Source organism: Palaemon carinicauda, chromosome 1 (assembly GCF_036898095.1).
Source record: "Palaemon carinicauda isolate YSFRI2023 chromosome 1, ASM3689809v2, whole genome shotgun sequence".
NCBI lineage: Eukaryota > Metazoa > Arthropoda > Malacostraca > Decapoda > Palaemonidae > Palaemon > Palaemon carinicauda.
The window spans coordinates 12,660,837-12,678,336 of NC_090725.1; the positions used below are offsets into that span (position 1 = coordinate 12,660,837).

At 34.3% G+C, this 17,500-nt stretch overlaps 1 protein-coding gene across 1 annotated transcript in view; it reads right to left on the reverse strand.

The window, feature by feature from the left end:
- Nucleotides 1-1,903: 1,903 nt before the first annotated feature.
- The window catches only part of LOC137647033 (spondin-2-like), a 53,885-nt gene continuing 38,288 nt past the window's right edge, over nt 1,904-17,500 (reverse strand). The window contains 6 exon segments of the mRNA XM_068380171.1: nt 1,904-3,053; nt 4,201-4,286; nt 6,375-6,636; nt 8,661-8,840; nt 10,508-10,555; nt 10,557-10,613. Coding sequence (XP_068236272.1) covers nt 2,934-3,053; nt 4,201-4,286; nt 6,375-6,636; nt 8,661-8,840; nt 10,508-10,555; nt 10,557-10,613 — 753 coding nt within the window. The 3' untranslated portion in view covers nt 1,904-2,933.

The following is a 17,500-nucleotide window of genomic DNA, read 5'->3' on the forward strand; positions in this document are numbered from 1 at the left end:
ACTCTGCTATAGTACACAGCAATATTGTCAATCATATTGTATCTAGTTTACAGTTAGACCTAAAAACCATACAGATATACAAATATTTTTCTTTGCACTGAATGTATTTACATTTATTAGCTTGATTTAGTCTAGGGCTGTTTATGGTATAAAATACACCTATATATACCATTAAATTTTTTATATAAAAATATCTGAGCTTTTTAATATTAACAGCTGATACAAAATATCAATCAGCTATCATCATTATAAATCTAGTCTAACACAACCAATACAATTTTTGTTTGTACCAATAAACATTAGATATTTTATTATTTAGAACTACATCATTTTACGTATGTAATAAAAAAAAATGAACTCATGCCTTTTCAACTAACTAAGGCTGACTGAGAACGCATTTTTAAAAATAAAGTTCTCTTTGTCAAAGCAAATTTAATTGCTATAATGTGGAAACATCTGCTACGTAGAGCACATTGTAAAAGAGCATAATTATATTCTAGAGCAAATAAAAAAAACAAACTGACAAAGCCAAAAGAAACTGGAGTAACATCGTGTTTAGTTCCAAGACGAAAAGAACAGAGGGGAACCAACCTGAGGCTGTTCTCTAGCCGGAGCCTGAGAGAACAAAGCGAAAGAATAAGGGAAGGAGATCTGATAAGGATTCAATCCGAACGAAACAAGAGCGATGGGAAATGGGAAATTTATATATCTTGGCAACATAAGGAAGGAAGCTATCACAGAAAAGAGTAATTTAAAGATTGCTAGTTTTAATGAAAAGTGGTCGAAGCCGTGTCTGTCGAACAGAGAGAGAGAGAGAGAGAGAGAGAGAGAGTCAAAAGTCAAAGTCAAAAACCTTTATTCCATTATAAAATGGTTATTCTGTGAGAGAGAGAGAGAGAGAGAGAGAGAGAGAGAGAGAGAGAGAGAGAGTTTAAAGTTTAATGTTAAAGGTGTTTGGTTTCACTTCTAGTTCCAGAGAATAGATACTCACCAGAACGTCAGTTGGGCAAGGCCTCCCCAGTAAACAGCTTAAACTCACGGACCCGGACGTGGATCGATCTGCTGCCATGCGAATGCTAGGCCAACACTTTACCACTGTACTAGTCAGGAAGCTAGTATAGTGGAGGGATGTATGCCTCTAAGGACAAAGCCCAGGGACTCAAGCCCTTAGGATCATTCAGTTACAAGAAAAATCGGATAAGTAACAGCCAAAGCTCCTTGCAACATGGAAACGAAGATTGAGAGAAAATGTAAAAAAAAAAGGAAAGAAAATTAAATCACCCTAAGATTTGAAGACGAAAAGAAATATAATAGGGAAAGAAAATTCAGTTATAGCATCTACCTTTGGAAGGAAAGAAGAAAAGGCAAGCATTTAATAATTTAAAGTCGGGGGAAAGAAAGAGTATCCAAATGGAAAGACCAAGAATATGATCATTCATATATATATATATATATATATATATATATATATATATATATATATATATATATATATATATATACTGTGTATAAATACACACACACACACACATATATATATATATATATATATATATATATATATATATATACAGTATATATATATATATATATATATATATATATATATATATATATAATTTATATGTGTATATATACTGTATATATATATATATATATATATATATATATATATATATACTGTGTATAAATACACACACACACACATATATATATATATATATATATATATATATATATACAGTATATATATATATATATATATATATATATATATATATTTATATGTGTATATATACTGTATATATATTATATAAAATATATATAGTATTTATATATGTATATGTATATATATATATATATATATATATATATATATATACTATATATATATATATATATATATATATATATAATAAAAAGATCTCCGTCATATTTCCTTGAATAATCCGATGTCTCCAGTGTATATATTGTCATCGGCATGTATAGCCTACAGCAGTCAACGCTTGCGGTCTACTGCAACAACCTTGTTGCATTTCATGACCTTTTTTTTTCAGGGCTCCTTTAGGACTCTTCCAACTGCTGTGTTTGAGATTCCATTGATATATTCCATTAACACACTTTTTCACCAAATAACAAAATACAAGCTAATTCCTTTGGTTATCAAGAAACTTTCTTAAAGTTAGAATTCATATTCACGTCATACGATGCGGTGTATATTATGTACAAAAATACTATTGAACAATATGGGAGAAATACAGTCACCTTGCGGTGATTATTGGTAACTGCGTCTTGAAAGCATATTGCATAGTTATGATTGATATAAATATGATAAAGCAGGCATATTTGGCACAGTATAAAATGTACATCACTTAGATAAAATTGGGAAACAGACGAACAGACAAACGCATAGGAAACAATCTGTTAATTCTGAATCACAAACAAGAAGTTGAAGGCTAAATTACATTTGAATAGCAATTTGTATCAAGATTAAGATCAGATTTATAAAAAATTTGAAAAGGCTTCTTGGTAGAAATTCTGTCATTCAGTGAGATTAGATAACACTAACTTTTTATAAATAAATCTTTACACCAATTGAATTCATCTCTTTATCGAGGGATTTTTCTCCAAAAAAATATAGCTCCTCGGTAAAATTTTGGGTGCTAATTAAATGCCTATAAAATAAGATCCACATTAAAGCAAAATTTTCCAAAAAAAAAAAAACAAAACAAAAAAATGAAAAGGAAAAAAACAGTTCCTGGAGACCTGTTCTTTCTTGTAGAGATATATTAGTTAGACTTTAATTCCACCCAATTGTATAAAAATAACAGTTTAATTAACGACTGAGAGTGCCTTCATTTCAAAAGGAAAAGATTTCAAATATTCTTTGACCGCACTCTCCTAGGATTCGCCCGTTTCACGCTGTTCCCGATTTACCAATCGAAGTACTTGTGGTCGCAGTCTTTAGAGGACCCGCACCACTGGGTCTCCTGCAGGGACGGGCAAGGACGTCCTCCTCGCCTCGAGTGTCTGACGACAGTGCGAGTGCGAATCTGAAATATGATACAGTTTTCATTAGCAGAGGATAATACAGTAGAGTTTATTCAATTAACCCTTTTACCCCAAAAGGACGTACTGGTACGTTTCACAAAACTCATCCCTTTACGGTACATCCTTGCAAAAAACTGCTATAATTTTTTTTTTTATATTTTTGATATTTTATTGAGAAAATTCAGGCATTTTCCAAGAGAATGAGACCAACCTGACCTCTCTATGACAAAAATTAAGGTTGTTAGAGCGATTTAAAAATATATCCTGCAAAATGTCCTGAGAAAAAAATATCCCCTGGGGTTAAGGGTTGGAAATTTCCAAATAACCTGGGGGTAAAAGGGTTAATACATCTACCAGACTCTCATGATATAAGAAATACTGCACAGTAGAAATCAGAGGTATATTAGAAGTAGTAAGGGTTCTTTTGCTTGAGGGTACAGTCAGGCACACTCTTCTATGTTTCCTTATTTCTTTTCCGCACTGAGATATTTTCTCTGTTAGGACCCTTGGACTCATTGTATCTTGCTTTTCCAGTAAGGGTTGTAGCTTAGAAAGCAATAAAGATAATAATAATAATAATAATAATAATAATAATAATAAGAGAGAGAGAGAGAGAGAGAGAGAGAGAGAGAGAGAGAGAGAGAGAGAGAGAGAGAGAGAGAGAGAGAGAGATAATAATAATAATAATAATAATAATAATAAGAGAGAGAGAGAGAGAGAGAGAGAGAGAGAGAGAGAGAGAGAGAGAGAGAGAGAGATAATAATAACAATAATAATAATAATAATAATAATAATAATGATAAGAGAGAGAGAGAGAGAGAGAGAGAGAGAGAGAGAGAGAGAGAGAGAGAGAGAGAGAGAGAGAGATAATAATAATAATAATAATAATAATGATAATAAGAGAGAGAGAGAGAGAGAGAGAGAGAGAGAGAGAGAGAGAGAGAGAGAGAGAGAGAGAGAGAGAGAGATAATAATAACAATAATAATAATAATAATAATAATAATAAGAGAGAGAGAGAGAGAGAGAGAGAGAGAGAGAGAGAGAGAGAGAGAGAGAGAGAGAGAGAGAGAGAGAGAGAGAGCGTTTCCTCTAAATAACATATGGACGTTCTAACGAGCATGCGCGAACACTTCTACTCCGATGCTCACCTGTTCGCCGATTCCACAAGTTTTGCTGCAAGAAGACCATTCTGACCATTCGCTTACACGGCAGTCACGAGGCGCACGAGAGCGGCCTACAAAAGAAACAAACACAAATGTAACAACGCTGTTGAGTGAACGATAAATTCAGGCAAGTGTGTCTCTCTGACGTTATGTCTCAATATTTGCAATTCAGCCAATAGTCTGTAACCAATTGGTTCATGGGATATTTCCCTGGAAATTTTGGCTTTTAAATGTTAGTATGTCTTGAAAATGCAAGCAACCACCAAGCTTGAGAAAACTTCATGAAGCAGGGGTATCTTTATAAAAAGGGATTTATATATATATTTTTTTTTACCATTAGCAAATATCTTGGTTCACTTTTTATTTTTGTTTTATTTTAAAGGTTTAAAATGACTCCTATGAGAGGAAGTCGGGTCTTAAAATATACTATAGTCCTTTTCTTTTAGCGATGCATATTTGCACCGACTCGCAGCGGTGCCCTTTTAGCTTGGAAAAGTTTCGTGATCGCTGATTGGTTGGAATTATCTCTTCCAACCAATAAGCGATCCGGAAACTTTTCCGAGCTAAAAGGGCACCGCTGCGAGTCGGTGCAAATATGCATCGCTAAAAGAAATGGACTTATAGTTCTTAGCCTTGATATTTATTTGTGCTTTAAACATGCACAACCATCATACACATACTTTATGGAATGCCACTTAAAATTAACGTTGTGTAGTTCAATGTACACTAAATGATTTTTTCAGAACAATTTCCTCCAAAATGTAATATGAATGCATGAAACACCTTTCTCTAAAAAAAAAAAGTCGTTGTACACTAAAATCTAACTATCTGTTTGTAAACGCTACTAAAATGTTTTCACTGGATCTTTTCAAAACATTCATGGACAAATGTTAGAACGACGGCAGTTATTATATAAAGCAGTTTGCATTATCCTAGTAATAAAGGATTATAACATTTTGTGTTGTTTATACCCGATTTTGATGGAAATTTAACTGTTTTGTGGAAGGAAATCTTTAATTCAACCAATTATCTCTGGTAAAGATATGTTAATCACTTTTGATTTTCATAAAAAAAGAATCTAAAAGGTTGAAAAAGAGACTATAATAAGAAAGGGGATAAAATGAAGTGTCATGAGAAATAGGAAAATATTGATTACACTGAATAATGAAGCCAAGGATCGAAATGAACCTAGAAATGGAACTCAAATGGGCGATCCCATGGTCACTTCACACGTCTTTGGTCGAATGAAAATTAATGTTGGAAATGATTGCAAAAAAAAAGGTAATCAATCCTTCACCTGTCAATCATAACCATTGTTGAAATTTAAAATCCGAATTACCTTTCCTATTTGTTTTCCTATATCATGTCTACAGGCTGAAGGGGGGTGGGGTGGGGGTGGATTATCAGTAAGGTAAACACTGTAGTTGGTATTGATGGGGAGAATTGTGACAAACATAGGCTATCTGAACCAAGAACAAATAGTAAATTTGGTGAAAGGGCTTTTGGCTACTGTGTGCCTAGACATTATAATAAACTGCCAACTGAAATGAAGGACCTAAAGGGAGCAATTGAATTTAAGAAGAAACTAAAGACATTACTTTTCACAAGATCATATGATTTGGAAGATGCTACAATCAAAGAATTGTATAAGTTATAATGAAAATGTTTCGTTAGATGATTAATATGGACCTGCCCGAGAAGCAGTTCACTCGACTTCAGTGGAGGGTTGGATTTAAACCCAAAACAAGTAAAACAAGTAAGTAATATGGATGATTACTCTCACCACGGGCATACGTGAATGTTATCTGTACGCATGAATAAAGTTATCATCAATAGCTATACTCTATTACCTATGCATCTATTCTACGTGAAATTATAAAGCTCAAAGACACAAACGTTCACAAAAGCCATTACCTTCATGACATCAAATATAATTCAACAGATTTATTAAAGAAAAAACCTTTAACAGCCTCAGGATCAACACAAAGCATTAGACCCCAACAGCCATAACCAACAGACAATGTGTAGGCAACAGAAGACAAACAGCATCATCCATGACCCCTGAAAGCAAAGAGACAGATCCACAAAGCCCCAAACCCTGGCAGAGACAGATATGCATCACAACCAAATGTGCATTCATTTCGTGAGGTAAAACTTACGACGACCCATCTTTCTCCCTCTCCTGTTTTTTCTATATTTCTTGAATTTGTCAACGATATCATTCATGATGGCTTGGTTTCCCTTCTTCTTAGGGGCTGGGGTGGTGACAACACTGCTCGTTTCAAGGATGCTATTACTCACTTCGAAGTCCTGCAGGACTCCAGAGCTGTCACTGTCTTGTCTGCCGTCACTCTTGTACCTCTGAGAGGGCGCTTGGTTGAAGGATCCCGAGAAGGTGTGGCGCAACTGGTATTCCTTCACCTGGTGGTGAGAAGAGGAAGAAGAAGAGTGAGCCACTTTTAGAGAAAACTACTAATGAAGGAGGTTTCTGAGCATCACAAACCCATTTTGGATATATAAGAATAATTGTTATGCTAAACGAATGTTATTAGAATGTTATCGAGGTAAATATTCATTATCACTTCTAATAATTAGAATGAAATATTGTACAGATTTAATCAAAGTGATTCACGTAATGCTGTCCCTAAAACACGCTAAATATGATTATTCATACAAATATTCTAGATAGAAGCATGAATAACAGCATTGCTGCATGTGCACAGCGCTATCAGGGATCGTTAACCTCCTCCATTTATTTCGTCAAAAATATTAAAGAAAGCATGGCTTTATAGCCAGTATTTTCGTCGTAATTCCAAGTTTTCATTAAACAAATTACAGATAAAGTGGAAATAAACTATCGAGAAATAATACGCAAAATTATCTGTTTAAAGACAGCAATGACGTGTAGAAGTTTTGGAACACAAGTAATTGCTATGAGCTACTGGAAAATACGTGAAAAAACTCGTTTTACAGCTACGGATTAAGAGTCGATAATATCTTGAGATAGGAATCATAAGTGTGAATTTAATTTCATAGGTAAAGAACATAATCTTGATGTTTTTATAACTAATTATATATATACTGTTTATATATGAAACACTTGTTGAAAGTCGGTAGACTGACAACTTATTGAGCTCCTTTCTCCAAGGAAAGCAATCATGTTAATTACGTATGTATGTATGTATATATATATACTGTATATATACATACATATATATATATATATATATATATATATATATATATATATATATATATATATGTATATATATATATATATGTATATATATATATGTATATATATGTATTTATATATATACACACACACATATATATATACATATATATATGTATACAGTATATATATATATATATATATATATATATATATATATATATATATATTCATATATACATATGTATACATATATACATATTCTGTATGTATGCATAAGATCAATGGTATCAATTAGCTTCTAAAATCATACAATATTAATTACAAAGGGAATATTGAATCATAACCAATAACTCTGTGAGACATGAAGAAAGATGGAAGAGAGATTCCTTCGACGTGATGCAATGATCTTTAAATGTGACCAAAGACTCTAAAGAGATTAAATCGCTGAGACCACAAAGAGCAAAGAAAACAATTTTAATCTTCTCCAAAATACAAAAGTGCAAAATAACGGGCAAAATGACCAAAGATCATTTGAGTGAGTGGATGATAAGTGTATTTTGATAGTGCGAAATTCTTCTCTTTATTTCAACTACGCCTTCAGCTTACTTATACGAGTATGACCTAAGTTGCAAAGCTATTTGGCCTTGAGTCACCCACATGAGATGCATGACCTTCAACCTCTGATTGAGCGAAGCAAAAAGGCAATTTTTCTTAGGATAAGTAATGAAAATAATCAAGAATCTATTATTTCATAACGAGAGAGATCGAGTCGGTCTGTTTACATGATGAATAGAATATGAGAATTTTCTTTAGCAACGCATATGTATATACAATCCAGCAACGTGCATGATAGTATTTGCCAGTCTGTCTGTCTGTCTGTCTCTCTTTATGCAAATAAACTTTAACAAGGCTGAATTTCCAATGCGAATCATGCCATCACATATCAGAATAAATTTGACGCCTAGATTGTTACTTAATCTCATAGACAATCATGAATTTGTTAGCTGGAATTGGTGAAAATATATGCGAAATAAGTTTGACCTTTCAGGCGATGTTAGCTTGTTTCTGCCTCGCAGGCAAAGTCAGGAAGAAACGAACGATGTTGACTAATGTAAACAATGACGCGCCAAAACAAGAAGACACAAACTGTTCAATTTATTCTCTCTCTCTCTCTCTCCTCTCTCTCTCTCTCTCTCTCTCTCTCTCTCTCTCTCTCTCTCTCTCTCTCTCTCTCTCTCTCTCTCTCTCTCTCTCAGCATCTCCCCACCTTAACGATATGGAATGTAGCAAGAGGAGGATGCTGATCCCTGTCTGGATAATAAAAGGAGTTTGCCGGGTGATCGGGACTCTGTGACGTGATTCGAGTCACTGGTTTCTTGGGGACGGTTGGCCAGTTGGGAGACGTGAAGGTGAATCCATTATCTGTCCCGGCATCCATTGGGTCCACCTGCAATTGAATATGTAGCATTTAGAGACGCGAATATTGAGCAAAATTAAAGTAATTCTATATGGATATGTTTTTTCAAAAAGGCCCATAAAAGAAACACAGGAAATATGAATAAATCACACTATATTTCGGTCAATAAACATCGACCCTCTTCAGGATATAAAGTAAAAATGAGGAATACAGTGGAGAGTGACGGTTTATATACGAAAGCAAAATATGGATATGAATAAAGAGATCATACAAAACCTCATTGTTACACCTACCAATGATTGCATAAATATAAGATTAGTCGAATACGTTGGAAATTGGTAGACATCATAAGAATTAACTAATGTTTACTGGGAAAACATGTCTGCGTAATCTGCATAAATAACTGCTGAATTAAGGAGTTTCTGCTTGATACTCCGCGTATGAAGATGTACATGTAGGCTACTCTCACGAAAAGACAGAAACACACAAGCATATGCATATACATCCACCCCCACACATATATACTCGTATATACAGTATATATGTATATATGTATATATATATATATATATATATATATATGTGTGTGTATATATATATATATATATATATATATATATATATATATATATATATATATATGTATGTATGTATGTATGTGTGTGTGCGTGTGTTTGTATATTTCTTCTTTCCTACATTCAGTAAGACAACGATAGAAAGGCCAACAATCTGAAATTGGACTTACCAGGAATAAGTTATCTGGTGATTTCACGACCTTTCCTTTCAATGATTAAGAAATTCTAGACCAATTTAGTTTTTGAGGTGTAAAATAAAATGTGTATGGTGAATGGTGGGTTTGAAATACAGAATTTTCATGCCTTCCTTTGAAAATGGTTATGAAAAATTGCCAGAGTAAAAAAATAAAAGATACACAAATAAGGCGTCAAAAGTAATGGTCACTTTATTAAAACATATCAATAGTGGATAATAAATTCGGGTCATTCATGAAGGGAAAATGATATGGTAACCTATTGGATACGTCTCTGCCTGGCGAGCTACAAGACTGCGTTCGAGACCAAATCAAACTCCATAGTTTCTTGTAGTGTTTGCAACTTCAGCATCCTTGTGAACTAAGAAAAGGTGATGTGTGGTTTGGAGTAGCCTATAAGTCTGCCTACTGAGTTATCAGCAGCCATTGCCTGGCCCTCCCTAGTCCTAGCTTAAGTGGAGAAGGGGCTTGGCCGCTGATCATTTGTATGCAAGTTATATAGACCTTGTTTGTATGTATAATTACTTTTTTACTTTTACTTTTACGAGTTTATTTCTCGCCCTCCATCAGACACTAAAGGTCTGTTCAGGCGGGCATTGGTGTGTGAAAATAATTTCTTTCCAGTTAATATTTTGCTCTGTATCATTATCAGTTATTTCGCTAACATTTGTATTCAGGCTTAGTAGTTTTCAGGTCACTATTATAACACTTTCTAAAAATATAAGTCTTCAGGTTTTTTTTTGAAAGCTGCCACATTTTTGCTATTCTTGACATCGAGTATATGGTCAGTCTCTAGTGCATTGCTCTGTTAGCGAAGGCGTTGCCACTGTCCATTACCTCTGCCATTAATGAGCGACCTTTTAAAACTTTAAACCTGCATTAGATATTGGTGCAAAGAATTAATGCGACGAATAAGATCTCAACTTACCTCCAAGGCAACGGAATCCAGCCAGGTTCCATCGACGCAGAGTTCCAGGGGAATCGACTCCGATGAACCAGTCAGGCGAGGGAACCACTCGAGACATCATCGAGACCTGAAAGGAAAATAAATTAGTACTACAGATAGGTGAACACTTTCATCAATCATAATGATAGACATTTGTTAATTGAAGAAATCATTTCAACATTGTAAGTTGAATAGATGATTTAATGACCCGCTGACAAATACATGAAGAAATTTCATTGAAAACAAGCAAACAGTGTTTTGGTGGTTGTAATCAAATTGCTCTAAAAAAGATTCCTTCTCCTCTACGCTTAAATTCCCATCTCTCCAAAAGTTCATTCGATTTTGCCAGGCATGAGGCCTCTTGCAACATTCTGGCGAAATTCCACATGGAATTCTTGATAAAATCCAACAAGCAAACAATCAAACCAAATGAAAAACACGACTCCTGGTCGGAAGTAATGAATGATAGAAATGAGCAAAGTCTACATACACACACACACACACACAAACAGAGAGAGAGAGAGAGAGATGAGAGAGAGGAGAGAGGAGGAGAGAGAGAGAGAGAGAGAGGCTTGAAAGGGCAACAAGACAGCATTCCTCCAAATACCCGTTTAGCTGTCTCTTCCTTTAGTGGCATCTTCAAAGAACTCCAGACCGGAAGGAGTGGTCCAAGTCTCGCTAAGTTGCATTATCAACGTAAAAGACGAAAAAAAAAAAGAGTTGGCAAATTACCCAGGAAAGAAAATCAGACGCTTGGCATTTGCATGTAAATATCCCCTCCTCTTCGGTGGGGCGAAAGTAAAAGTTCCTAACTTGCTGAGGCCACATCTGATTCGTTTGCCTTCGGTACTCTTTTGGAATGGGGGAATTTTGCCGGCGCGTGCAGTTGTCATTTAATGTTTTTTCAATATTATTGAAATTTTAATGCTTCCATTTACAGAGATGCGGCATTTAATATCTTGACCTTTTGAAGATAAAATAGAAAACCTAGACAAGTTCAAAAGTTCAAAGTTGGAGCAAATGCTTTTTTGTTAATCAGGCAGACATGAGTCTTTTTATAGTTTATATATGACATATTTGTTTTTGACGTTGTTAATTGTTTATATATGACATATCTGTTTTGACGTTGTTACTTTTTTTTAGAATGATTTATGTTAATTTGTTCTCTTCATTTATTTAATTTCCTTATTCCCTTCCTCACTGGGCTATTTTTCCCTATTAGAGCCCCTGGGCTTATAGCATCTTGCTTTTCCCATTAGGGTTGTAGCTTGGATAGTAATAATAATAATAACTTTACGCTACGCGGGTAGGCAATCAATCTAATAATTCCAAAATACGGCATGGCACATAATATCAGGATTTGCCCTGAACAATTTTTCCTCTAAGTTAATTGGAGAGAGAGAGAGAGAGAGAGAGAGAGAGAGAGGATGAGAGAGGAGAGAGAGAGGAGAGAGAGAGAGAGAGAGTGTCAGTCTCTTGACTCTGACCACGATTTTATAAACAAGGTACTATACTTTCCTATGAGCAAACGCAACTCTATAAAATCAACGATACAAATAGTTTATAACTACATCTAAATACTTTCATTATAAAACTCTTTTAAGGGAGGGAAAGTCGATCCCAAACAAAATCAACCAATTGACGTAAGTAAGGTCAAGGAGGGTATGAAGAAACACCTTGTTCTGGAGTAAATGTTAGCCTTGCTGCATAAACAGCGGAGCCATATAAGCGGGCGAAAGAGACTCAAGGAAAACGCATGTTATTCAGACGTTTGGTCAACACGACAAGGACTTTCTTGTTAACTGAGCAAACTATTTCTCTTATACTTTTAAATCCTTAACTCTAATTAACTTTATCTATTCTAATCTTAAAATGCACAATTTGCTGTTGTTGGATTTATGAGATATGTATGTTCTCTGGTTGGATAAAATGGTTCAAATAATACATACAAGTGTACGGCGTTGCTGTAGTCAATACTGTACGCTCGAAATTAAGATCATGGTGCCTCGCTTTACCACTTAGCTGTCCAGCTTCATTAACACACAAACGCACACACACACATATATGTGTGTGTGAGAATATACATATATACACATAATTATATCTATCTATCTATCTATTTATCATCTCTCTCCTCTCTCCTCTCTCTCTCTCTCTCTCTCCTCTCTCTCTCTCTCTCTATATATATATATATATATATATGTGTGTGTGTGTGTGTTAGCATATACATATATACACATAATTTTATATATATATATATATATAATATATATACATATATAAACCATATATTATATATATATATATATATACATATATATATATATATATATATCTATATATATATATATATATATATATATGTGTGTGTGTGTGTGTGTGTGTGTGTGTAAGTAAGCGCATATAATTATAGGTGGCTAGAAACACATTGTTAATGCCGTGTTTATTCAACTGTATTATTTTTATGACTTTTAAAACTTTAGGGGCGATTCTTGATAGCAAATATACTTTTGAGAAACATTCAGTCTGTCTCTTCTTCCATTGTACAAAAATTTGGCTTATAGAGTAAGTCTTCCAAGTTTTCCGATAATCAATCGATCTGAACTCTTTTAATTCTTTCATTCTACCTTGTTTCAAGTATTATTCTCTCGTCTGATCTTCAGCTGCTGATTCTTATCTTAATCTGTTGGTTTCAAGTATTATTCTCTTGTCTGATCTTCAGCTGCTGATTCTCACCTTAATTTGTTGGACAGGAACTTACGGTCTATTAAATTTCTTATTAATGATCTAGCTATTAATCTCTGGCACCGTCGTTCAATTAGTTCGTAATGCATGTTGCATAAGATATTTCATGATTTCTGACCATCATTTACATTCAGATCTTTTCGGACAATACAATCATGTTCATAATACTAGGTTAATTCATAATATTAAAGGTCTTCTCCATCATGAGAGGCAATACTGTGACCAACTTGTGGAATGATCTTCCTTATCAGTTAGTTGGATCTGTAGAACTTCAAAAGTTCAAACTTACAGCGAATGTTTTTATGTTGAACAGGGTGACATACATATTGTTTAGAGCGTATGTATCTTCTTCTTCTTCTTTGTCTTTGTCTGTGTGTGTGTGTGTTAATGAAGCTGGACAGCTAAGTGGTAAGCGACGTATTCATGATCTTAATTTCGAGAATACAGTGTATGTATGAAAGATCTATTTCAATGTTGTTTACTTTTCTTAAAATATTTCATCTTATTTTTTTATGACTTCTCTTTTGCTTGGCCAGACTGTAGTATATTGGATCCTTCCTCTGGTTACTGTTCATTTTCTCATTGCCTACACACACACACACACACACACACACACACACCAAATAGTCTGGCCTATTTCTTTACCTATTCGCCTCTGTCCTCACACACCTGACAACACTGAGATTACCAAACACATTCTTCTTACTACGCTGTAATTGTTCAGTGGCCATTTTCCTCTTTGTAAGGGTAGAGAAGGACTCTTTAGCTATGGTAAGCAGCTCTTCTAGGAGGACACTCCAAAATCAAACCTTTGTTCTCTAATCTTGGGTAGTGCCATAGCCTTTGTATTATGGTCTTCCCATTGTCTTGGGTTAGAGTTCTCTTGCGTGAGGTTACACTCGAGCACACTATTCTATCTTATTTCTCTTCCTCTTGTTTTGTTAGTTTTTATAGTTTATATAGGAGATATCTATTTTAATTTTGTTGCTCTTCTTAAAATATTTTATTTTTCCTTCTTTCCTTTCCTCAATGGGCTATTTTCCCTGTTGGAGCCCCTGGGCTTATAGCATCCTGCTTTTCCAACTAGGGTTGTAGCTTAGCAAGTAATAATGATAATGATAATATCATTGTTTCCATCCTCACTGTGCTATTTTTCCCTGTTGGAGTCCTTGGTCTTATAGCATCCTACTTTTCCAATTAGGGTTGTAGCTTATCTAATAATAATAAGAATAATATTACAATAGAAAGATTCCACAATAACTTATAACAAATTCGTATGGTAGCCTCATAAAACTAAATGCTATCATCTAATTATGAATGAAACAAAAGAAACAAATTAATCGCATCACTCTACAAATATTTACATCGTGAAGAAACAAAAAATTTAAGCCAATTACCGTCAAAAATCAAAAGTTACAGACAGTCTCTCCCAGAAGAGAGCAAAGTTCAGATTATTATTATTATTATCATTATTACTATCCAAGCTACAACCCTAGTTGGAAAAGCAAGATGCTATAAGCCCAGGGGCTCCAACAGGGAAAAATAGCCCAGTGAGGAAAGGAAATAAGGAAATAAATAAATGAAGAGAACAAATTAACAATAAATCATTCTAAAATAAGTAACAACGTCAAAACAGACATGTCATATATAAACTATTAAGAACATTAAAAAAAAATATGTCATAAATAAACTATAAAAAGACTCATGTCCGCCTGGTCAACAAAAAAGCATTTGCTCCAACTTTGAACTTTTGAAGTTCTACTGATTCAACCACCCGATTAGGAAGATCATTCCATGAACCCTTTGCAGTCCTCTTTTCTTAAGAGCCAATGATCTGTGGTAATTAAGAAGCTGACCTCTTAGTGATCTCATAAGCTGTATCAAGAACGTAGCATCTGTGGTTTAGTTCTGTTGTTAGTTAGACGATGTCAATAAGACTCCTTAGAGTACTGACTACTATGAAGTTTAAAAATTTCTCTTTGTACATTTTATGTTGTGATTTTTACTCATATATATATATATATATATATATATATATATATATATATATGTATACGGCTACTGTGTATGGATATATATATATATATATACATATATATATATATATATATATATATATATATATATATATATACACAGTAGGCGTATACATACACACACACACACACATATATATATATATATATATATATATATATATATATGTATATATGTGTGTGTATTTATATATATATACACATACAGCATACATATGATGTTTCCCCTTGCCGTTATATATATATATATATATATATATATATATATATATATATATATATATATGTGTGTGTGTATATATTTATATATATATATATATATATATATATATATATATATATATATATATATATACACATACAGTATACTGTACATATGATGTTTCCCCTTGCCATTATTTTCACTCTACGGCTGATGACTCCAGGTCTAATTTCAGTCAACGTGTATGTGCGAATGTAAGCCCAACCCACAACGAGTCTGAGACGACTTGCTCATTGCTTGTCTGGTGATCCTTGTCTTAACGACTTCCCTAATTCCTACTTCATCCCTGTCTCTTTTCAGCTGTTCTTGCTTCATCACGGCGACCATGTCAATTTCATAAAAAACCAGTAGCTGATTGGAGAGAAAATCTCGGCACTTACGAGAAGTCGTATAGCTGTTACATAACGCGTCGTGGAAAAGAGAGAGTGAGAGAGAGAGAGAGAGAGAGAGAGAGAGAGAGAGAGAGAGAGAGAGAGAGAGAGAGAGAGAGAGAGAGAGTATTCTGGTTTTTTTTTCTAGAAAAGAAAAGCTTCACCATAAATAAATGAAAGAAAACAACACCCCATCTGTATAACTTCATCTCCGGTATTCGTTTTGAAACGGGATAGAGCGATTCACCTTAATTTCGGAAATACAAAACCCTTCCCGTGATATACTGTGGGCTTGCCATTCAAGCAAGGCATCCTGCGGATGTTTTTATAACCCGTGGGTTTCCCCTGTGCGAAACCCTCATCCTATAACGTAATAAGAAAGCTCAGCTTCCCCAGATTATTTCTGTAAATACCGAGGAAACTGCACCCTTCCTATTACCTAGAAATGCCCAACGAGAGATTTGCTTTCATGGCTGAGACTAGAGTGTATTCATCACACACATTTGTTTATTCACGTGAGCCTACTCTGGGAACTGAACTCTTATGAAGAATATGACACTTCAGTTTGAGTAGTTCGAAGAAATGTGATTGGTCTGGGATCAATAAATTTACGTAGTAATGGTATTTCAGACGGGGCAAATGAATGCATCGGAAATTTCAAGCATAATCAACATAATGAAAAGAGGGAAGAATGGAACATTATTTATTATCTTTAAACGGAACTTATATAGATGGACATTATTAAATTTTCTCTCACGCACAGACCGCTAGAGCTACGGGGGGGGGGGGGATGAACCTCAAGTTTCACTTAAAATATTAGTCTCATTCTCCGCAAAACTGAAGTAAGTAATAAACGAAAAGCCAAAGGGGCAACAAAATGAAGAAGAAAATAACTACGCCATTAATGTTTTTTTTTCTCCAATACCGGTTCACTCACCACTCCCTAATCCTTGTTGACAATGACGTCACGATACTTGTCTTGGATATTAAAATTCAGCCAGCGCACGCTTAGTAATTGACGGGAATGAATTGCACGCAGAGAGATAGTCGAAGTGACCTTCCATTAATTCACGGTCAATGTGATTTATGATGCAAAGGCTGCGACTTACGTTCAAACAGCTGAATCAACTACACGATGTGTGTATCTGACAAGGTGACATCATCAAATCGTCCGTTGCATAGGATATTGCTACAACTGTTCAGATACTTTCAGCGCTGCGGCTTAAGAGAAGGCGCCAAGTCCAGCCAGCGCCGTCTGAACTTCTTGGTCTTTTTAATATGGCGAATTAGAATGGAATAGTTTCTTCTTTTTATTACTCTACATATTATGCAATCGTTAATTACCCTTTTACCCCCAGGCTCTTTGGATATTTCCAACCCTTAACCCCCAAGGGGTATTTTTTCCCCAGCACATTTTGCAGTATATATTTTTTAAATTCCTCTAACAGCCTTAATTTTTGTTATAGAGAGGTCAGGTTGGTCTCATTCTCTTGGAAAAGGCCTGAATTTTCTCAAAAAAATATTAAAAATCTGAAAAAAAAAAAAAAAAAATTTATAGCAT